This window comes from Pleurodeles waltl, chromosome 10 (assembly GCF_031143425.1).
Source record: "Pleurodeles waltl isolate 20211129_DDA chromosome 10, aPleWal1.hap1.20221129, whole genome shotgun sequence".
NCBI lineage: Eukaryota > Metazoa > Chordata > Amphibia > Caudata > Salamandridae > Pleurodeles > Pleurodeles waltl.
Window position 1 is genome coordinate 66,554,982 of NC_090449.1, and position 23,228 is coordinate 66,578,209.

General features: G+C 41.9%; 2 protein-coding genes across 2 annotated transcripts in view; one reads left to right on the forward strand and one right to left on the reverse strand.

Annotated features, from left to right (window-relative positions):
• Window positions 1–15,817, reverse strand: part of DCTN5 (dynactin subunit 5) — a 42,356-nt gene extending 26,539 nt beyond the window's left edge. The window contains exons 1-3 of the mRNA XM_069209684.1: window positions 15,652–15,817; window positions 12,666–12,734; window positions 6,686–6,804 (exon numbers count right to left, since the gene is read on the reverse strand). Of these exons, the coding sequence (XP_069065785.1) occupies window positions 6,686–6,804; window positions 12,666–12,734; window positions 15,652–15,699 (236 nt within the window). The 5' untranslated portion in view covers window positions 15,700–15,817. The remainder of the gene's footprint in view (window positions 1–6,685; window positions 6,805–12,665; window positions 12,735–15,651) is intronic.
• Window positions 15,818–15,965: 148 nt separating this feature from the next.
• The window catches only part of PALB2 (partner and localizer of BRCA2), a 152,461-nt gene continuing 145,198 nt past the window's right edge, over window positions 15,966–23,228 (forward strand). Inside the window, exon 1 of the mRNA XM_069209683.1 lies at window positions 15,966–16,167. The gene's annotated coding sequence lies outside the window, so the exon portion shown is untranslated. The remainder of the gene's footprint in view (window positions 16,168–23,228) is intronic.

Here is a 23,228-nt window from a genome sequence, read left to right on the forward strand (position 1 = left end):
AAAAGATTTTAGTGATATGGATAGCAAGATTACCATGTATAAAGTAGAAGAAAATCTGTATCATGCAGCCATTCCTGCCTACTCCAGCTATGCAAGGTTGGATGTCCTCCTGGAAACGGATGGACACTCTTACATTATTCAGAATGCCACCTCTCTGGGATTCACTCTTGACAGGTGACTGCACCTCCAGAACCATAGCTCCTCCATGGCTAAGAGGGCCCGCTTCAAGCTAAAACTTCTTTGGGAAATGACAAGCCTCATCCTTGCACACAACCTTAACTCTGTTGTCCAGGCACTTGCACTCTCCAGTCTCAACTACAGAATTTCATCCTTTCCTGCATTCCCAAAATACACCCAGGTCCACTCAGAGCAGTCCTATACACAGCATCCCGCTTCGTGACATGACAGAAGAAATTCAACCAAATATCCCCCATTCTAAGCTCCCTTTAGTGGCTTCCCATAGAAGTGAGAGCTCAATTTAAAACTGCCCACGTCACTCAAAGCTCTGCACTCCTCTTTGCCCTCATACATCTCTGAGAAACTGAAAATCCCATTTGCCAGCTGAGATGCATGAAATACTAAATAGCTCCTCTTTGAATCCTGCATCTTCAAGCACGAGTTAATCCTTCTCTAGAATTAGAACCCTCGACTGCTGAGCTTTCACCTGACCACCATAATGTCACCTTCAAAAAGACCTCAAAGCTCTTCTCTTTGAATGACACCTGGCCTAATCCCCCTCACGGTCCTGGCAACACTGTCACACCAGCTACTACCGCCTCATGCTCCAGTCAAAAGCAGATTAACTTCAACCGGCACAAACAATTGTTGTCCAGCTCTAGGTACTGTACCACCTGCCTGTCAGTGCTTTGCTTTACAATAAATATGTATGAAGCGCTCTACCTCACAGGGACGCTAAGCTGGTTTTCTCTCTACCTTTATTGTTACATGTGTATTTTCCATTTGTTATCGATACAGTCTGCTTTGTTGTAAAGTGTAATGTCTGCACTACATAAAATCACAAAAATAGATGAATACAATCAACTCTATACGTTATTGAAGCATGGGGTTTAAAGTGCACGAACCTGACATGTTTATCACTCCCCACAACGATTTAACAAGGAAAACGCTAAGGTCTGAAGGCTCAGAGGAACCAAATATCATTACTATGGTTCTTCCAGCAATACATCATTACCCTCTGCTGATAAGGTGTAACCACAACACAGCAAATCAGAAGGGAACTTTGTCTCTTGCCGAGGGTGCTTAATAACAAAGCCTCTTTGGTGTTTGCTGCCATCTAGTGAGAACACACTTTATTGCCAGAAGCAGTCACAATTTAGTTCATCTGCTTCATTTACTAGTCTGTCCAAATCATGCAACAATGGTAAGAACTGATGGAGTATATTAACTGAATCACGAAGAGGTGCAAATGTGCCCGCTCCCCAAAAACAAAGACAGCTATCTTATGAGCGTTCCACTCGCTCCCCACTTTCTGATCTGCGTACAGGTAGCACGGCTCCATGCTGTTTCATTTACCACCAGGCATACGTACACAACACCTCATACCACATATCTCCACCTTCTATTTCCACCTTCTCTTGTCTCTTGTATTCTCTTAGAGTTAACTGACTCCTCTCCTGCATCTTCCTAGGGACCAGTTGCACATCTCTCCGCTAAAACACAGCTGCAACGTTCCTCAAGGCTCATGCAGAAGATTACCTACCTTAAGGCGAGTTTGCTTTATTGCCTTGCGGTCACTAAGCCCGCCATCGCAAGCAGATTCCCTCTGCACTTCAGAGCTTCCACAACACTTTGCAGCATGCATGCTCCATCTTTTCGGTCCCAACCCACAAAACCGCCCTCCACCCATACACACACTGCAGTTTAGATTGTGTCCAAACAAGAATTAGAAAGAAACATTTGCTGGCAGCATATGAACTAACACTGTATTGCATCCACCACAGTTAGACTAGTATTAATCTTATCAGGCTTCCAGTCAGTGTGTAAATGATTCAGTGTTGAATGCTGTCCTCTTCACAAAGTAGGACAATCTATTTAGTTCAGGCTTCTCCAAAGAGTAGTTTGTCAACTACTGGTAGTTTTTAGCTCCCTGCAAGTACCGCTCCTGTGTGCAGCCCTTCCTAAACTTGAAGCTTTTCCTTGGTTGAATATATGTATACTAAAACTGAAAAGTGTGTATTCAAGATAAAAATATGTGTATTTTCAGAATTCATAAGCTGATGTTTGGAGAAAAAGTGACTGAGTTTCTAATATATTTTAAAACTGGTATTTGAGTGATAATGCATGTTGGGGCGACTTATTACTAATGTTGTTACCTCGGCGCAAGGGGGATTGCAGCTATGGGAGTTATGCATTATCCTGGTACAGGCATCACACACAGGCAAAGTCTTTCTTTACACTACCTCCAGCAACCATGCCTGATGCACCAAAGTGATCACTGCTGGTAATTGGTAATTTTGCGTATGGTGGCCAGTAATGTAATGTTATACGATGAAGTCACTGTTACAACGTTATTAAGATTAGTAGCTCGGGGTAATTTTCATTGAACATAAGCAGCCCCACTAAAGAAAAGGTGGGAGACCCCTGCTTTTTTTTTTTAAATCATCATCAAGACAGAATAATTACGCAGTTGGAAAACACAATTAAAAGACACAATGAATCTTGATCTCCAACACACAACACACCTTAGACAGAGAGAAAACAAGACTGGACTAACCATACCGTTGAGCCCCACTTTAACACACTTGTTCTGTAATTTGGAGCTATGGCTTCTCTCAAGGCAACCAATTCGAATTCTACATGTTAATATGAGAGAAGCCAGCTTATGGCTCTTGCACTAGGGTACAGACAATTTAAACTAGGACCAGAGGAGCACGTCCCCCCACCCACCAGTCTTTAGCTACACAGTGATCTCAGGCTGTGGATGAGGCGTCTTGAGTGCGAGCGTTGGCCCCTCTGCTTCCTCATGACATTGACTGAAGAAACCAAGTAGGTACTGGACCAATGATGAAGTCTAGCCTCAAACTGTTGCTGTTTATATGTTACAAGGTGGCAATATCAAAGGACACATCGGTAAAAATCATTTCAAACTTCCAAAACAAATTAATTCACAGTTTTTGCCTCCCCGGTACTCTTTAAACTGCAGCTTAACCACTCTACCCCTCACAGTAGACACCAGTGTTTGTGTAATCTGCCCATCGATGGGGAAGATCTACACATCACTTAACTTCACTTCTCAGTCGCGTCTTTTAGCTATTCATGGAACAGCTCTGTTCTCCCTTGCTAACACTCCCCACACTTGCTCTTGCTAGAAACAAACACTCCACTATGAAAACAACACCTTCTGTTTGTTCGAATACCTCCCTGTGCCGCATCTCATTTTTGAACCTTTCATCTCTTAAACCCGCACTAGTGGAATTCCGCAATAGAATATATGTGCTTCACCACCCACCAGATTCAAAGCAGCTTCAAAGCTTAGTGCCTGCCCCTGCGCTAGCACCTATGATCTATTGCTGCTTTCACGCCAGTCCCCACAGGCCCTGGTGTAAATATCAATGCATAGTTTATCTGTAAGCTGCTCAGATAGCTACAGGCCCTACCAAATGCTATATAAAAATAAAATACAAAAATAAAAGCTCTTCAGAGATGTATAGTCCATCGGAAATAAGAGAAAAAAAAAAAACACACACACACCCAACTCTAGATATAAAGGTTTGCAGAGTGTCCTTGACATTTTGTACCTGTGTGGGATCTTTTTAGGTTTGCTTTGTAGTCACCGCTTCAACCTTAAATTCATTTCAACTTTACTTTTTCTAGAGAATTTTATTTTTAAACAGATACATGGCTTTTTCATTTGATGCAAGCACGTAAATGTTTGCATCCAATACACAGCAGTTTTTGCCTGAGGTACAACAGTGTAAAGTGTTTTATGGAAGTTTGCAAAAGTCTGTTTTTATCTTTGTGGGTGGGTTTAATTTGACATTTCTGAGCATGCTAATATGGTATGTTTTATAGACAGAGAGAAAATCGTGTAACATGTTCCTGCTTGACAGTGATGCTAGCTGCTATTCATTTTTATGGACACTTATTTTATAGGTGTTTCTTTTATTTTCAACTAAGTAGGTATTCATATTGTCGAATTGTTTGAATACATATCTCCTTGAGCCTAAGAAAAATCATGGATAAAGAATAACTTGATTTTTGTATTTTAAACAATGTGTTTATTTTTTTGTTTTAGCCAAAAAAAACTGTAAAAAACAGACTTCTCAGAACAGTCAGCTAGCCCTTGAAAGTTTGTTTCTCTCTGTGCTCCTGTTCCAAAATACCTTTTGCTTTAAATGATTAATCAATTTCTCAAGACGCACCTCCAATTCATTTAAAGGTATATCCTCAATTTCTGGACTGGGGATCATAGCAGTGGGATTTGTACAAAATACAACCAGAGTACGCAAATAAGACTGGCACATACATTGGCAATCACAAATAGGGGACAAATGGCCAAAACACGGAAGTAACAACAAAAAAATGCACATAACTCTTTTCGGTTTCCTTGATCATCCTATGTTGTGTTAAAGAAAACGAAGGGTTGCCTCATTCGGAACAAAAACCCACTTTCAACTCATGTGTCTCTAGATCCTGTGATCTTCTAAGCCCATGCCACTTTTCCGAGTCAGTCACATCTTGATCTTGTACCTCAGCACAAGAGACATTCTATGCCAGAACAGCATTGGCTCTTCTGCGGATGAGCATGGCACCTTACCACTTAAATGCCCCAGACTCTAGCTCAAAGCTGAGAGAACGTGACCGAGCAGGGTGATAGAGTGAGAATGGGTAGAGGAGAGAAACGAAAGCGGGTGAAGCTACAGAAGAAAGCAGAAAGGGCAAAATAATGGGAGAACCGATGGAGAGAGAATGAGTGGGATCAAAGCACATGGTGAAGAAGGGGATGAGGAAGTGGAGAGAGGATAGAGAGAAGTAAGTAATGATGGACTAAAGAAGGAGAGGAGAAGTCGAGAGAATAAGATTAGAAAAGAGGAGCGCGAGGGAAGGAAGACAAGGGGTGAGTATGGTGTTAAGAGAAAAAGAGTGTGTGTGTGAGAAGAGGGTTAATAGCAAAGATAGGAGAATATAGAAAGGATGCAGTGAGAGAGAAGAGGTGATATAAGGGAAAACATAGGAAAGGGGCAGAAGTGGTGGCAATGTCGGGTGAGTGTTGGCCATAAGGGAAAGAGTCATTTAAGAGACTCTGCTCAAGGTCAGGTGTCCCTCCACAGAGACAGCCAACTGGAAGTCCTTCCTAAATGCCTGCCAATGTTCACAACAGATGCACGTTGGCAGCATAGGAGGCTTGACCCTTTCGAGGTAAAGAAGGAAGGAAGCCCCAGAGCTACCCAACTGCCAAGCTCAGCAATTAATCAGTGCCGCATCTGGTCCTCGCGTTAGAGACTGCCAACCGTCAATGTGGGTAAGAAATACCTTTGAAATTGTACAGAGCAATTCGAAATGTGGGTGACACCTGCAGAATAAGTCGGAGTGGAGAAGTATTTGTTAGTTTGACCAAAGTAGTGCTCAGTCCATACTTTGCATGCCTCTGAGGGAGGGGGGGAGGATGGGGGGGGGGAGGGGGGGGGGAGTAGCAATGGCCAGGAGAGACAAAGAGTAAATGGTCCAAGTCACAGCGAGACTCACAAGTAGCATGCACATTTGGTCTTGTGAATGTTTTAAAAGATTAGTGTGTGCAACTCAGTTCTGCAATTCTTCAATGTTTAGTCATGCCAATAAAACGAGGCTGAAAACTTTGTAGTCAGTGGCATGCAGGCCTACAGCTATACTCCTCCCTCACATCAGCCAAACGTAGGTGACTAATGACAAGGGTGCTAAAATAAAAATACTCACACACACTGGTGCCCAGCAAAGAAATGCTCTAAACATAAATGAATAAATGAAAATGAAACTGGTCTGTTCAAAGTTAATATTAAGGTTTCAATGATTTTACTGGCATCAAGCAACAATGTTATGTTAATACAATCCAAAGTCCATGCAGTATTTTCAACCTGTGTCCCAAGCCCCATCTGACTGGCAAATCCATAGCCATGCAGTCCACCGGACTTGTCTTTACCAGGCTAATATTGAAAATGAAAATCACTAAAGCTCCTTCTTCTAAAAGCACAAATTGGGAGACATGCATTCTTTAGGCATTACAATGCTTGGCTTGTATATAAAGAAAGTGGTCAGTTTGCTGGTTTCACCCCAGCACACTTACTTCTCCCACCTATAAACGATCAATGCTATCAAAAAAAGTTCACACATACTACTTGCTTTGCCCATCAGCCACTTGTAATAAGGAGGAAGGAAGACAGGGAGGTAAGAAGCGAGCAGCATTTTTGATTTTCTATCTACAAACCTGCTGAGAGTGCTTTAGAGAAAAAATGTGAAATACTTTTGAAAATCACGGTTTTCTTTATATATTCAGCCTCAGTATTCAAACTCTGTAACCTGCATGGCTGAATGGTAACCAAATTATCTTGTACCTATCCCTGGTGAACTTAATTTGGAAACTGGTGTGGAATTCGCTGCAAATACAGTTTCAGGACTCACGGTCCGCCAATCATGATTCTTATCAAAGTACTCATTTTGCACCTGGTGCAGCAGACAGGGAGAAGCTTACCCCTTGCTGAACTTCTTAAATGGTGGCCGCACAACACTTCGGCTTTTGATAACGCAGTGACGTCCGACTCGTACATTGGCAAGGTCACCCCTGATGATACAGTCATTCATTACGATTGTCTGTAGGACAAAAGAAATAGTTAACCAGTGGCATCAATGGTTTATCAGATCTTTTTACAATTATACAATGCTAAATTTGGGCTTTAAATTAGCCAAACGAACACTGAAGTTATTGACCTGGTGAACTGAAAGCTTACATTTTACATCAGAATTGTACATAAGACTCTTTTGAAAACCAATCAATACATGGTCATATTTCCCTGCTGTAAAAGTAGCAACCGGTGACCTACTCCTTCACTGTAAACTTTTCCAGGCCTTTTACTGGAAGGACAGCACATGGCTTCAAACATTTTATAAGTTGGCAAACCAGGACAGCTCTAAAAATATACAATTAAAAATGTCAAGATAACAATCCAGGGAGGGACGGAATAAAACATAATGAGAAACATTTGTAACAGTTAATTTCTTTTTATGTGCCCTAATTGGTATTTATATTTTTGCGGTGCACTTAAAGAGTTTACAACAAGAATGCTTTCTTTGTCTTCTGATAACATTGTGCCCATAAACACTTAAAAAGAATCCAGATTGAAAATTCTAATAAATACCATTTCCAAATGGAATCCTGAATGTTTATTACAACACCGCAAAAGAAAAAAAATATTGTTTCAGAAAATGTATAAATTACAATTTAGCACAATATACATTAATTAAAAATGACTGATGAAAAAAAACAAGAAAACATGTATAGTCAGATAGTACAAAATACACGCATGCCAGAATTATATACTGGTTCTCAAGCTGTCACATTTCTTAATCAAATGTACTGTTAGTTAATATGTGTTTTTTTGTTTTGTAGCAGAAGCATCTTAACACATGCTGACGTAGTTTGAGAATTATTTCAATTGGTCACTGAACTTAAGTGCCCTCCAATGAAGTCTCAGACTAATCTCTGTATATTGCTGTGCTACCTCCTCCACTGTGTGTAAGTGTGTGTAAGTGCCTAAAAGTGACATCACAAGTCTATTCACCAATCACATTACATGAGAAATTGAGTCACTTCTGCTTTATCTCATCATAGTAGGTTTAGCTGGCATGAAGAAGTCCACTAGCAGGCCTCGAAAATTCATAAAACTGTTACTAGACCTGCAGGTCGAGTAACTTGAATAATCTACTCAATCTACCTGTAATGTACTTGACCCGGAAACGGGTCTCAAATTGTTTTATGCTAGGCAAATATTGTATTTTACAGACGCCTTTTTATTCATTCTCACATGAGTGCACCTTCAGATATGCGAGGTCAGCATTCCTGCTGTAAAAAAAAAAAAAATCCTCTTTTATTTGATTAAATACAATAAATGTTTGCTCCATGTATAATAAATCTAGTCCACATATAGGGTACACATGATCCATGCATGACTTGCCTCGTAGTTGACAAATAGCTTTGCCATCAGGGCAGGAGTGTTTCTCAATGTATGTTTAAACACTCACTTTTAATAAATATATTACTAAAGCATGATGTGGTAGTGCACTGTTATTTACAGACAGTAAATTTCCAAGAAATGTCCAAAAACCTTCCCACTAACTTGCATCTTTACTGATAAAACTATGTAGTGTATTAACAATCATCTGTGAAAATCGGGTTTCAGAGAACATTTATCATTTGCACATCACCAAGTAATGTGTTCTGGCTTTTATTTTTCTTCATCCTATTAAAATATTTTTTTCATCACGCAGAAGTACAAAAAAATTGTCTTTCACAGCTACTGAAATATATTTTGAAATGTTTGTAAAGTTGACTTAGTTACTATATAAATAAATGTTGTGTGTTAGGAAAAACCTGATACCGACAGCCTTTCATTTCACATAGGTCAGACAGTTCACCTTACAAAATCCTGGAATGCTATAGTCACAAGGAAAAGTATTTGCATTGCAAGAAGACAAACTGACTTTTGACCTCTGTCTTTGAACACAGAACAAATTTGACAAGAATAAGATTTAAAGGCATCTTAATTGCTAATTCAGTTTCTGACTGAACAGAACACCTGTTCTTTGTCCACTTGCCAGAAGGGATGAGTAGGATCTAAAAATAGCTCAACCTCATAAAATAAAACTTGCCATGGCGAATGGTCAAGTAGATTTTGAGCCCTGACTAGGATTAGCTCAACACACCTAATGTAAATAAGAGAATCACTAATTTGTTATTCAGGTATGGCTATATCATTTCATAATTTAGGTTGTGCCCAACTGCTGAAAAATGACCTATGAACCACACAATACATAGTGTATTAGCTCAAGGCTGAGAATACGTGGCACTTTTACCAAACTTGAGGATACTAATTTGATCAACTAACGTCCCGAATTACAATCTGTGACTTTTAGGTTACACAAATATCTTGGCAGTAAATGGACCAGACTGCCAAGTTAATTTAAGAATATAGTGTACTGACGTAGAGCATATAACAGACTGAATTTATAATCGCAATCAAATGACATCGAGGTGTCCCTGTTACCCAGGAGCAGGACAATTTTCCTAACAATATAAAAGCGAAAGGAATAATACCCCAGGCAAAAGATTGGGGTCATGGAATTACAGATGACCATCTCCTGCACATGGATCCTAACATGCCAAGATCGAGGTTGTATGCAGCAGGTGACACATAGCATCACATCTGCCTGATCTGGATTTAGGATGGCTCGGTAAGTTATGTGCAAACATCTGTGAATGACCTTGAATTTACAAGGTTGAATTTCCCAAGGGCCAACACAATTCATCCTTCTGGAATGGATAAGGAATACTAGAGTAAGTTAGGCAGTAGACACAAAGCTACTACTAGAGGTCAAATGCTGTAGAAATGGCTGCATTATAAACAAGTATTGTTAGAGTTAACAGGGCTGATTTGCATTTTGAGTTCTGTGTGAAATATTTTACAAAGCCTGTGCAGTGAAAAAAACGGTTGTTTCAGTATAGAATGCATCTGAGGTATACTGTGTAATATGTACTGATTCAGTGTACTGTTTAGTTGTAAAAGATCCCATGTGCACTGAAGCACTTCCTAGGTGGTGGAATGATATTTGAAATAGCCAGTGAATGATGTGAGAGACTGATACTCCTCTTGGTGGTGTAAAAGTCAACTCTATGTAGGGTTTAAAGAATTTGTAACAATGGGTCTGCAGAGAGCTACAGTGTCCTTCCAGTGCTATAAATTGTCTGATTATTAATAACAGGCTGATATACCAGCCCCAAAAAGTCAAAATATCTTGAGAGGAAGGACTACGATAGAGTGTGTGGATCCTGGCTGCAGAGGTTGAATGCAGACTGCAGCCTTTGTAATAGCTCTGTTTCATCTGATAACATTATGCAAGTAGAAACTTAAATAGGAAGAAAAAGAAACTCAAGATCGTAAATGCTAATGATTTCCTATTTTTATGTTACAGTGAATGGTTGAATGTTTATTACAACACTTCTAAGAAAAATTCTTGTTTCAGAAAATGTTAAAATGGGGTATTAGGACAAGTCAGACATTTAATAGTAATCTAGAGTTGTGCATCTTCTTAATCAATATTTTAGGGTTTTAATTGCATTGGCTACATAAGAGACTGTGTCCACTGATGTGTATCACCCACAAAGCTATACATGGAACAGGACCGCATTTTATCAGAAACAAAATAACCAAATACATCCAACAAAGAAACCTCCGCTCAAGATTGGCACCCCGCCTTAGAACACTACCATACAAGAAAAAGACTATAGGTGGTACATCCTTCTCCGTTCAAGCAGCCAAACTATGGAATTCATTAACCCCAACTATAAGAGCCACGGATAACTTTCTTGTCTTCAGAAAACTACTCATGAGTTGGCTCTTTCCTTCATAACCACCATATTCAAACAACTATGGACTGCATATGCCTATGTTGATAAATATTTTTTCTGATTATGTGTATATTTCTAGTTATGAATAGTTCTTTAGAAAATATGTATTGCTACTATGTCATAACAATAAAACACACACACACTCTTTAAACCTGTTTGACTATGTATATTTACCCATGATTCTAATTATGTATTGTATGTACATATATGTGTGCATATGTATATATATGTGTGTGTATGTTGTTCTGTGCTTGGCATGTTCGTGGGTTGTTGCATGGCTCCTGGGTGGGTTGTTATACTAGATATCTATGAATCCCTGCTCTCATCTTATCACACTTATCTACCCATCATCATATGTCATGCCTCTATCAATCCTTCCTTTCCCACTCTGACTCATCCCAAATCCATTAATCTCCTAAATAACTCTGCCTAAACTCTTCCCTCCGCTTCCACATCTAACTCACCAAACCTCAATCCACTACCATGACCTCCCAAACAACCCTACTTAATTCTCCCTCATTTATCTCACCCTGCTACTATGATCTCCCTAACCCTTCCACAGACTCTTCCCTCCTCCATCCACCTCTACTCATCCCAATCCTTTGGGATGAGTAAATGAGGGATATACTCCCAATTAACACTTCTGGATTTCTTTCCTCCTCCACCCCTCCATTATTCCAGTCAATCTAACTAACTAACTCTCATAGCTGCGGTTCAAATTAACTTATTATTATTATTATTATTATAATAATAATACTAAAACTGTACTCATATTTCCCGATACTAATCCATCACTAATTCTAATTCTTGTTGGGTTCCGGAGTAGCGTGCTACTCGTCGAAAAGCGCTTCGACGCCCCGTCAGGGGTAGTAAGCGCTATATAAATACTATTACAATTACACTGATAACTAAAGCGAGTCCTTCAGACTTGATGCACTGATGATGCACTAATGGAGAATTAGTCCAAGTGCATCTGTTACTGAACATGGATCAGGTAACTCTGCAGCTTTCAGTCAGTCCCATATCCCTCCAGTAGCTTTAGGTGACCACTGAAAGTTACCTATGTGTTAAACTGCGCTAGGTTTTGGCTGAGGGACAGTGTGAGCCTTTAAATACTCGAGATGATCAGATGACGATAATTATTATGGTACTGAACAAGGGCATTTGTGATTGATGGATCTGGCTAGTTTTGAAGGACGTGAACGAAGCATGTGTCCTTAAGTGTGTAGTTGGATAACATATTGCATATGTGCAATTACATCTGGGTGAAATGACCGCAAAACAGTTGCATGAAACGTTGCTCATTTAGCCAGACCTCTACTCTACTCTATCCTACACTCACAGATCCCTTTGCCAAAGGCACTCAGGGTCACATTTCCAATACTTTTTATTCATGCACTTCAGCCACTGTCCTGTCAAAAACCCACTCTGAATTAATCAAAAAAAGGGGGATTATTTGAATCTGAACAAAAAGGACTTGTGTGCTAGTCTCATACCGAGAAGCCATCAGCATCCATACAATCCTTAATCTGTGATGACAGGTACAGCATACTTTATGTATGCAAGTTACGGTTACAATACAAATACAATAACTGGCCCTGAGCGCCACCTAAACATATGTACTGATCGAGTTTGGGGAAGCCATTAAACTGGAAGCATCTTTTTCTGGGGCAAATCATTCTAGAAGTGCAAGCTAAACACCAAAAATCGAACTTCAGAACCTTTCAACTATTGTGAACACAACCAAAACCTGCCATGTTGGCCAAACTATTTTGAACATTAAGCCTAACGGGATAAATAGAGGGGATGTTAATAAAGGACTCAATGGCTCTTTGCAACCAAGTGAGACAGTATGCAATGTTTGCTCAACTCTAGGTCCCCAAGTTGGAAAATGATGGCAGACACAAGATAGCACTGAAAAAAGATAGTTAAGCAACAAGCATGAGTTGACTGTGAAAAGGCACTGGCAAGGAGATATCACTGGGATACACCCATCTTTCTAAAACTTCTTCAAAGAAGAACAGCAAGAGTGAGAGAAAAAAAACCTTACCTTTCCATTGAGAACGATATTCTGACTTCCACAGAGTACAGACTGTCTACTGACTTTATTTCCTGATGCCTAAAAGAAAAGAATACACAGTTAGTCATTCTTGAAATGTTTCAGACATTTAAAACATTCCAAGGCCCAGCAATTTGAGAAACTTTTCATCAGAAATGAAGAAAACCCAAAGAATGCAGCAAAGAACACTCTGATCCAAATTCTAAAATCGAACGGTAGTTTATTCGATTAAAAATAATCATAAAAGTTCTCACTTAAAACATACAATAATGTTCTTTTCACATTAAAAGTCCATAATAGTTTGACTACGTACAGCAACACAAAGAAACGAATTTTGCAATGTCTGAAGAAAAACAAAGGCCGGTCTACACTTGGGCCCTTTAATCTTACTGGCTGCCATTGATGCAGTGAATCTGGAATTCCAAACCTCCTGCTTTCTCCTCCGCAGGGTTCTGTTATAAAAAGCTCTACAACTCTTTACTTTCTCAGAGTCCATGGGTTGCATCCCAATGCTTGCCTCAAAATATATTTTGCTTGTGAGCGGGCTGCGTCAAACCACCTGGCAGTGCGGTTATTTGGCTTAAAGATAGGTTAGAGGAGCTTAGTTTGTACTTCAATACAAATGTCCATGAGTACCCTTACTATTATATTAGCCTTATCCTTGCTGAGACATTTGTAAAATAACCGCAAGTTGCGCTTAATAAGCATAGTGAGAAATGTTTGAGGACAAGAAAGTTTTGAAACCAGATGCTGAGCACGATTATTGGTGAACAAGGGTAAAGAGGCGACGGATCAACCTACAGCAGAGCGCCAAGAAATTCAAGAGTGAGAGTTGGTGGATTATGGTCACGAATCATCAGATTTACACTATCACATAGCAAGACCAAGTTGACAAGTCTAGACAAAAAGATATAATTGATAATGCAAGAACAGCCTCTGCCAAACAAAATTGGCACAAAAATGTGCCACCTGTGCCTTTGTGGCGCCTCTTAGAAACTTTATGTTATTGAATCCAGATACATAACTCAACGGATAAATGCCAAAAACAAGCCTTAACTGTTGGCTTTAAGATTTAGTCCAATGCTAATAAACAAACCTACACTAGACAAGGATTCTAGGTTAAAACTTCATGGGATTATTTAAAAAAAAAAAATAATAATATATATATATATATATATATATATATATATATATATATATATATACATACATATATGTTTATAGCTCCATTGAAGAAGACAATGGAGTAGCTCCAGGCTTATAATGGCTGGTATACGTCTGGAGCGCCAATATTCCAATCTTCGTCTTTCTGTTTCTCTCTTTTTAATTTAGAACATTCTATCCTTAGTGTGTGAAATGTTATAATAGTCTTATAGCTCTTCTGCCTCAGGTGCTACCTGTTGTTAAAGGGCCCTCATCCTCGTTGTAAGCCCTCCCTAGCAGCTCGGGCCTCTAACTTTGGTTCAAGGCCTTTAACAACCGGAATAGCATCGATAGTGGGCTATAAGGCTTATTATTGTTACAGAAGGCAAAAAAGTAATTGGTCAATTAGGAATTAGCATTAAACATAATAATCAAAGCCTAAATCTGCAAGAGGATTAACGCATGGTTAGCTTCTGAAGAAAGTCCATGGAAAGACTACGTACAAATCAACTGACAGGCAGTCATAAAGTCTGTTCCCTAAAAAGGCCCAGAAAGAACTGTGCCTTCTTCAAAATAAAGCAGCTTTTGTAAGACTTCAGGGTACAAAGCCACACCATATGACATACCACAGTTGCACTAACGTGGTTGGAAACGTGTAAACCAATCCATATTCTGGTAAGTAGGATACTTCTAGGGACACTTACTTCTTAATGCATTCCACTGGTTAGGCTTTGCATAACCAATTAAGGAAACAAACAGACATTTTATGAAACACAGCAATACAGTGGTTTGTTCGGCAAATGACGGACATACACAGAACATCAGCAAGCAACCTAACCTTTACTTTTCCAAAAGAACACAAATACTACATTACAGACCCCCACGGTTGAGGCTTCATTCTCAATGATTTGCCTGAAATGGAAAAAACACAGAAGCACACAGACAGAAAAAGACTTGCTACGCATAAAATAAACGTGCACTGTTGATCTGAAAGTATGAGTGAGTCAGTGCAAGTTGGCTGCGGCCTTGAATGCCAACTAAAACACGTTTAAAGTATGCATTATTTCTAAGTGGTGGAAACGCCATCAACACCTAGCGGTGACTTAGTTTACATTACGCACTTTACAAGAGTAATGTGCTGCATGGAAAAAACTACAGACACTCAAAATCCTAACAAAACACTCTTGGGGAATGCAAGATTAAGTGTAATAAGTAAAATATAAACTGCATCGCTGACCTGGATTGCGTTAACTTTTTTACAGTCATTGTTCAGAAATTAAGCAACATTTTTGTATGTAATGTTAAGTACATAAAGCACAATAGTGATATGTTTCAATGTACTGCTGATGGGTCTGCGTACAGGATGGACCCACTCTGCACTGTAATAGAGGAAGATCATGCACTTTTAGGGACATATCTGTTGTGTATGTGATATACTCGAATAACAGAAAAAAGGTCTTATACAAAAACAATGCATAAAACACTCCACCATGCATAAATCAGGGTACAGTCATTATGCCGCTAAAACGAGAAGACTTTACGACAACAAAATTTAGGGCAATAAAACAGAGGGTACTGGGTTCAGAAAGGGAAACGCCAATATTTGAAACATAGTTGAATGTGTAGGCAAACCAATAAACCATCACTGTAACGCACTGATATTTTGAAGGTCGAAAGAAGAACTGCATTGCTGTTCAGGTGGCATAAGCAGTCTTCAGGAGTGTTGTTATAGTGGTGTGAGGGTGGGAGTTTCCCAGTGAGTTTTCAGGAGGGTATGTTTATCAGTGTTCTGCATTAGGAGTGAATCCCAATATCCCCTCCTCTGTCTACTCACCGTCTCGATGTACTCGCTCTTGTTGTATAACATCTCTCCAAGCTCCATCGCGACTCCGTTGTCAATAGTCAGAAAGGGACCAGCCCAAACCCTGCCCTACTGATGCTAACTGATTTCGGTCCACAAGGGTTTCACTTCCGGGGTCAACAACACAGAAGAAGGACTACTGTGTATGAGCTCTGCCCCCTGTCAGATCATCGAGAGCCTCAACCAGGTGAAGTAGCCCCGCCCCCTGTGGCGGCCATCTTGTCGGGGGCGGTCCGGTATGCGCGTGGCCTTCGCAGGAGCGAGGCGGGGGCGGGGCCGAGGGAGGTGTCACGGCAGGAAGCGGGGAAACTAAACTTTCAGTTGCACCTGGGGAGAGGGACATGGCTTGAGCCGAAGGCATTGAGTGGCTGCTCTTACCGAAGTGAGGAGCTCCCCTCACAGAATGGGACTAGTTCCCACGCCACTCGTGACGTCCCAGTCAGAGGAGCGCTCTCCATCCAGCCTGTGTCGACTTGTCTTTCTACGCAGGTGCGTTAATTCACAAGTAATGTTAATGTCTATTTAAGGAAGCTGGTCAACGTAGTGAGTCGTAGCTGTACAGTGTGACTGAAATCTGGACTCCATGGAATATTTCTACAGTACAAATCATTACTAACCATCTGGAATCCTGCACTTGTAAACAAAGTGGGCTCTCAAAGTTTTTTAATTCTCCAGATTTTGTTTTTGGGTAAAATTGGCCCAAACCCCACCTGAGAACCCACAACTGCATAGGAATGGGCATTCTGAAGGAAGAGAGATTCGGGCCACATACTTGTATTGAAGACTTAATTTATTCCCTTTTAATTTGACCCCAACCTGTGCATCAATCATCAACCATTTCTGCCTAACCGTCCTGCTTGGAATTTCTCCAGCATTCCACTATGCACTAAGACATAGAACGTCAGCGCGAGGCAGGTAGAGCGGTGTTAACCACATATATCACACATCTCCCCCTTTATTTATAACAACAGATTACTTCTCAACATTGCTATTTGACCAAAGTAATACTTAATAATAAATATACAATAAAAGTTTACACTTTATTTTCTTTTACCTTAATGCACACATATCTTATTACTAAATTATTGTTCTTCCAAAAATTACTTGTTAACCTAAACACAATGTAATAAAGTCAATACATTTTTTTAGGGGCTATCACTCTTCTGCCACTCGTAGATGATATTGTTTTTTTCTTCATAGTTATCTTTAACCTTTCATCCTGAGATGTGGTACCGTTCTCACTTGCCCCACCCTCTTTGCTACATGCTTTTTCACTTCTATTCTCCCATCTATCATAGTTAACTTCTGCATTCCTTTGGTTTTTATCCATCCTACTACACTCATTTCCTAGGTGCAGTGTATCCTTCCAAGCACACTCCCACAACCAACTTTTCTTATTTTCCATCTTCATCTCCATACATGTGAATGAATTACATTATGCTACATTTGTCAAATTTCATATTTCTCCATTATTCCACTTTACAGAATTTATACTGACTTCAATCACTCGGAATGGACCTTTAAATTTGGAGCATTTCTTATTTCTTAATCTCTGCACTTTAATCATAACACAATCACCTATATTAGGTTTGTTGGGTTTAACTCCATGCTTATCATCATAATATTTTTTATATGTGATTTGTGTTTTCTTCATGCTTTCTTTGTGTTGATTTTTTTACTTCTTCCAAAGACCAATGATTTAAACATTTAAACAGTATCTCTCCCATCCCCTTCCCATTAGCAAAAGTAGTTACTATTCAATCTAATCAATCAGTAATTTTTTTAGAGCACACTACTCACCCATAGGGTCTCAAGGTGCTGTGGGGTATGTCCTCCGGGTTCATTTGAAGAGCCAGGTCTTGAGGTCCTTCCTGAATTGAGGTAGCGATGGCGACTGTCTGAGGTGGAAAGGTAAGGTGTTCCAAAATGTTGCCACAAGGTAGGTGAACAATCTTCCTCCAGTTGAGGACTTCTTTATGCGGGGTACAGTGGCGAGCAACTGCTGGGAGGAGCGGAGAGGTCTGGCAGGTGAGTACCAGGTGATGCAGTGGTTGAGATAACTGGATCCAACGTTGTGGAGGGCCGCGGTCGGGGAGAGAGCGGATGTCATCTGTGGCGGCGAGCAGGGCGGTCTCAGTGTTGTGATTAGTTCTGAATCCTGATTGGGAGATGTCAAGGATGTTGTTGTCCTCGATGTGTTGGAATAGCTGGGCATTGATTGCTCTTTCGGTGACCTTGGCTGGGAAAGGCAGCAGCAAGATTGGGGGGGGGGAGGAGTTCTTGAGATCCGTTGGGTCAGCTGTGGGTTTCTTTAATAGCGGACGGATCTCTGCGTGCTTTCAGACCCATGGGAAGGTGGCTGACTCTAGGGAGCAGTTGATGGTCTTGCTGAGCTCGGGTGTGATCTAGCCACTGGCCTTGTTGAAGATGTAGAGGGGGAAAGGGTCGATGGGGGCTCTGGAGTGGATGCTGCTCATGACGGGGCGCGTCTCGTCCATTGTAAGGGGACTGCATGTGTGCAGGAGCACTGGGGGTTCGGTGGATCCTGGTTGGGTTGTTGTTGGTGAGTTCGGAGAGTCTTTGGATCCAAAGCTGATGCAGAGGTCCGTCCTGGGATAGTGGGATGTTAGTGGTCTCAGCTTGTGGTTTTACAAATTCCTTGCTGATGTTGAAAAGTTCTTTTCTTTTGTGTTGTGTGTGGTGGAGTGATGTGGTCCTGTAGGGCCGTATTCCTGGTGGATCTAATGAGGCCGTGGTGGGATCTTGTGGCGGATTTGAAGGCTGCAAGGTCCTCCGGGGATTTGCTGTTCCTCCATTTCTTCTCCAGCCTCCTGCAGGTGCGCTTCGATTCCTGGAGGGCGGGGGTGAACCAGCTTGCTTTCTTGGTGGTGTGTTTCCCTGTGGTAGTTCGGAGAGGAGCTTGGGTGTTGGTGCCATCAGTGATACATTTGTAGAGGTTGCATGCTGAGGTGTTGGCATCTGTTGTGTAGGGGTGGCGAGATGCTGAGGGTGTTGAGGAGTTGCTCTTCTGTGGTTTAGTTCCATTTCCTGTTGGGAGGGGGTTGAGCAGCGTGGGCATGAGCTATAGGTGTGGTGATGGAAAAATGGATGCAGTAGTGGGCAGTCCAGTGTAGCAGTGTTGTCGTTGATGGTGATGTTGGCGGAAAACATGAGGTAGAGTGTGTGTCTGACGATGTGAGTTGGTGAGGTGACCAGTTCCTTGAGCCCAATTGTGTCCAGGTTCTGGAGTAGGGATGAGTTGTTGTGGTAGTTATGGTCGTCGATGTGGAAGTTGAGGTCTAAAAGGAGTATGTAGTTCGTGGAGGTGAGTGCGTGGAGGGCTATGAGGTCAACAGTGGAGTTGCTGAAAGCTGGGCATGGGCCTGGTGGTCTTAGATGCAGCGGGTGGTGGTCTTCGGGTGGCATGCACTTGGAAGTGGAGATACCCCAGAGGGAGGAGTGTTCCTGTGTGTTGATTGATAGTCGGAGGGTGGTCTTGTAGGCGCCTGGTTTAGAGGGTCGGTCCTTGCGGAGCAGTTTGTAGGCGCTGGGAATGGCGATGGTGATGTCCAGTTCAGATGCTGTTTGTCCATGTCTTGGTGAGGAAGGCAATGTCCGGGCAGGTGGAGTCTATCAGATCCCTTAGCTCCACGCCCTGCTTGTGCAGGGAGCGGACGTTGAGGAGGAAACACTTGAGGTGGTCTGGAGGGGTTTTTGACGGTTCTGCGGCTGGGGGGGGTTTGGTGTGTGGAGAATGTGTGGTGCCAGTTGCAGTAGGTAAAAGGTCCGTGGGTGTCTCTGGGGGAAGCGCACTGACAGGTGGTTGAACATCCAGGGTTAAGAATATGGAGGGTTTTGGTGTTGTATCAGTGGATGATGCGAGAGCCAGAGTCTGTGACGCTAGGCGCAGACAGACGGGCTTGCCTGTGGTGCGCCTTTGGCGCGGCCACCCAGGAGCCACCCTTAAGAAGGGGAGGGAGGGAGAGGAATTGGTAAGCTGGGAGGCAGTAGGGCGTGATTGCGCTTTAAGGGTAGGGAGTGGGGCCCCTGGGGCAGCAGGGAAGCAAGCGCAGGAGAGACAATCACACAAAAATAACCAGAAAAGCAGAAAAAACAGTAAACAACAAAAGCAGACAAAACGAGGAAAAGAGGAAAGATAGACAGAGATGGCCCCTAGGCCACCAGGGATGAGCCACAGGCGGGTGGAGGCGGGCCCTGAACACAGGTTTCTCCTGTCTTTTTGGCTTCTGACCTGTTATGATCCTGTGCTGAACATCATTTCTTCTGGCTTTAGGACTCTTGGCACTTTACCACTACTGACCAGTGCAAAAGTACAAGTACTCCCTGTCTAAATTGGGTTGGTGATTGGTTTCCTCCATGACTGGCATATTTGATTTACTGGTAAGTCCCTAGAAAAGTGCACTATGTGCGCCCAGGGCTTGTAAATCAAATGCTACTAGTGGGCCTGCATCACTGATTGTGCCACCCACATGAGTAGCCCTGTAAACCTGTCTCAGACTTGCCACTGCAGTGTCTGTGTGTGCAGTTATTAACTGCCATGTTGACCTGGCAAGTGCACCCACTTGCCAGGGCCAAACCTTCCCTTTTGCTACATGTAATTCACCCCTAAGGTAGTCCTAAGGCAGCCCCATGGGCAGGGTGCAATATATTTAAAAGGTAGGACATGTACTAGTGTGATTTACATGTCCTGATAGTGAAATACTGCCAAATTCGGTTTTCACTATTGCAAGGCCCATTTCTCCCATAGGTTAGCATGGGGATTGCCTTGAAATATCTTTTAAGTGTAATTTCCCATTGGGATCTGATAGAGATGTGGAGTTTGGGGTCTCTGAACTCGCAATTTAAAAATACATCTTTTGGTAAGGCTGGTTTTTAGATTTTAAGTTTGAAAATGCCACTTTTAGAAAGTGTGCATTTTCTTGCTTAATGATTCTGTGCCTCTGCCTGCTGAATAAACGTCTGGGTCAGACTGACAGTTGGGCTGTGTGTGAATTGACTCTAGACAGTAATACAAAGGGAGATAAGGTGTGTCCTGCATATCCTGATGGGTCTTCTGGGTCTAGATTTGAGGGAAGAGCTGGCACTTGCACCTGAGTAGGGCTATGCCTGTCTTTACACAATACAGTCTCCAACCCCCTGGAGTGTGTTGGGCCAGACAGGGAGAAGCAGGGTCTTGTGCACTACATATTCTTTCCTTTGAAGTTTGCCTACTTCAAAGTCAGAAAGGAGCACAAGTATTGAACTTGTGACCCCACAACTTCAGAACACTTCTGTACTGAGGTAATTCTGCCAGGGAGAAGATCTGGATGCTTGAGGAGGACCTGCCGTTCTGCCTGTTGCTTTACTGAGTTGGACCGCTGCTGCTACTTTTGCCCTGAGAGAGAAAGGACAGGACTTTGGTTTCTACATCCTGCTTTCCAGAGTTCTCCAAGGGCTTGAACTGAGCTTGCCTCCTGTTGGAAGTCTCAGGAACATCAAAGCCTTCATCTACCAGCACCTAAGGTTTCCTGCTGAGAGCCCTGACTTGCCAAGTGGTGCCATATCCAGTTCTGGTGAAAAACAAGGGACATCGACTCCAGAACCAGCGCCGCTGCCCAGCTCCGTGCCACTGCCTGCACCAAAGCCATTGTCCCCTCTGGAGTGTGACGACCATGACAGATGCCGCAGGCCTGACGCCGCTGCAGCACCTCTGAAGTCCCACGACATTGAGTGCCATGTCACCGACATCCGTGACACCCAATTCCGCTGCGACGCCTGTGTGACCACGGCCCTAAGAAGTCGTCCCATTACTTCTTGACCCGCTGGATTCATTGACCCCCCCCCACCAGATCGTAAGGAATGGACATCTCCCCACCTATGCTGCATCACCTCCCCTGCAACCGTAAGGAACCGACACCTCACTTCCCCTGCCTTGCAGTAAGGAACCAACGCCTCACCTCCCTGGTAGCAGTAAGGAACCGACGACGCTCCAGCGACGCCTCGCCTTCCTGATTCCGTGCAACGTATTTGTTTCATCGTTTTCACAGGTACTGTATCTGGGGGTCCAAGCAACTCGTGACGGGCGCCGCACTCCCTTGTGAGTGGCTTCGGACTGTTCGGAATGGCTTTATCAATGACTTTGTGATAGCCCCAGTTGAAGCCATTGTGTTTCTAAGTGCTTTATTGGGATTTAATCTTTAAACATTTGTATCTTTGCTTGTATTTTTGTTGTTTTGGTCTTGTGTTACTTAGATAAATATTGGCTATTTTTCTAAGCTGGTGTGGAGTACTTTTGTGGTGTTTTTGCTATGTTACTGTGTGTATGTGTACAAATACTTAACACATTGCCTCTGAGATTAGTCTGACTGCTTGTGCCAAGCTACCAAGAGGGTGAGCAGGGGTTGTCTTAGGTGTGTAACTTCCTTACCCTGAATAGAGTGAGAGCCCATACTTGAAGAGGGTGCAAACCACTGCCAACTAGAGACCCCATTTCTAACAAAAGCCTTGAATGGATACTGCTGTATAAATCTCTTTTTTGATGGATTCAAAACATTCTTATAAGTTATCATTCCATTCAAAGGTGTTATTATTTTGTTAAATAATTGTTGTAACAAAATGTTTTTGTGGTGAAGTCTTTGACCATTTTTGAAAAAAATTCAGTAAGCCCCAGGAATTCCTGACTCTGTCTTTCAAATTAGGTGCTGGTGCATTACGATTGGCTTCCGACAATTCTAACTTTGGGAGGATCCCAAAAAGCTTATCTTATGTCCGAAATATGTGATTTTATTCACATAAATTTTGCATTTACTCATTTCTACTGACAACCCACTGTCTCTTAATATTGTTAACACTTCCATTAGTTTCTCATTATGTTCTTGCCTGTCATTCCCATGATTAATATATCATCCTGGGAGAACATCACCCCTGGAAGGTTCTTAAACAGGCTGTACATGAGCCTCTGAAATACCACTTCCGCCGATGCTTGGCCGAGCGACATTCTTTTAAATTGAAAGCATCCGTAATGTGTTATAAATGCAGTTAACTGTTTGCTATTTGGGTGTAATTGAATCTGATGATACACTGTTGTCAAATCTAGTGTCAAACAGCTAATCCCTCTGGTCATGGCTAACATTTAGTTAATTTTTGGTAGAGGGAGTTTATCAACTTGGATGTTCAGATTTATATCACTTAAATCTACACACAACCTTAATTTACCATTACATTTCCTTGCCACCAACAAAGGAGATATTTATGTTCTCTATTCCCTCTTCATGTCATCTCTTATGCTAAACAGAATGTTTCTCACCTTGTGTGTTACTGGTTTGTTATCTTTCTTTAGAATTATCTCATGTTGGAAACCTTTTAAACAATCTGTTTTGTTAGAAAAAAACACCTAGAAACTGTATGCACAACAAATGGTTACATTAATTTCCAAAAACTAAGACCTGTTGACCTGTTCTGGGCCATTGGGGGTCCAACATTACACCCAACATGCCTTGATCTTTCCATCCTAGAATGGAAGAGTCCTTTTAAGCTACATATAACTTACC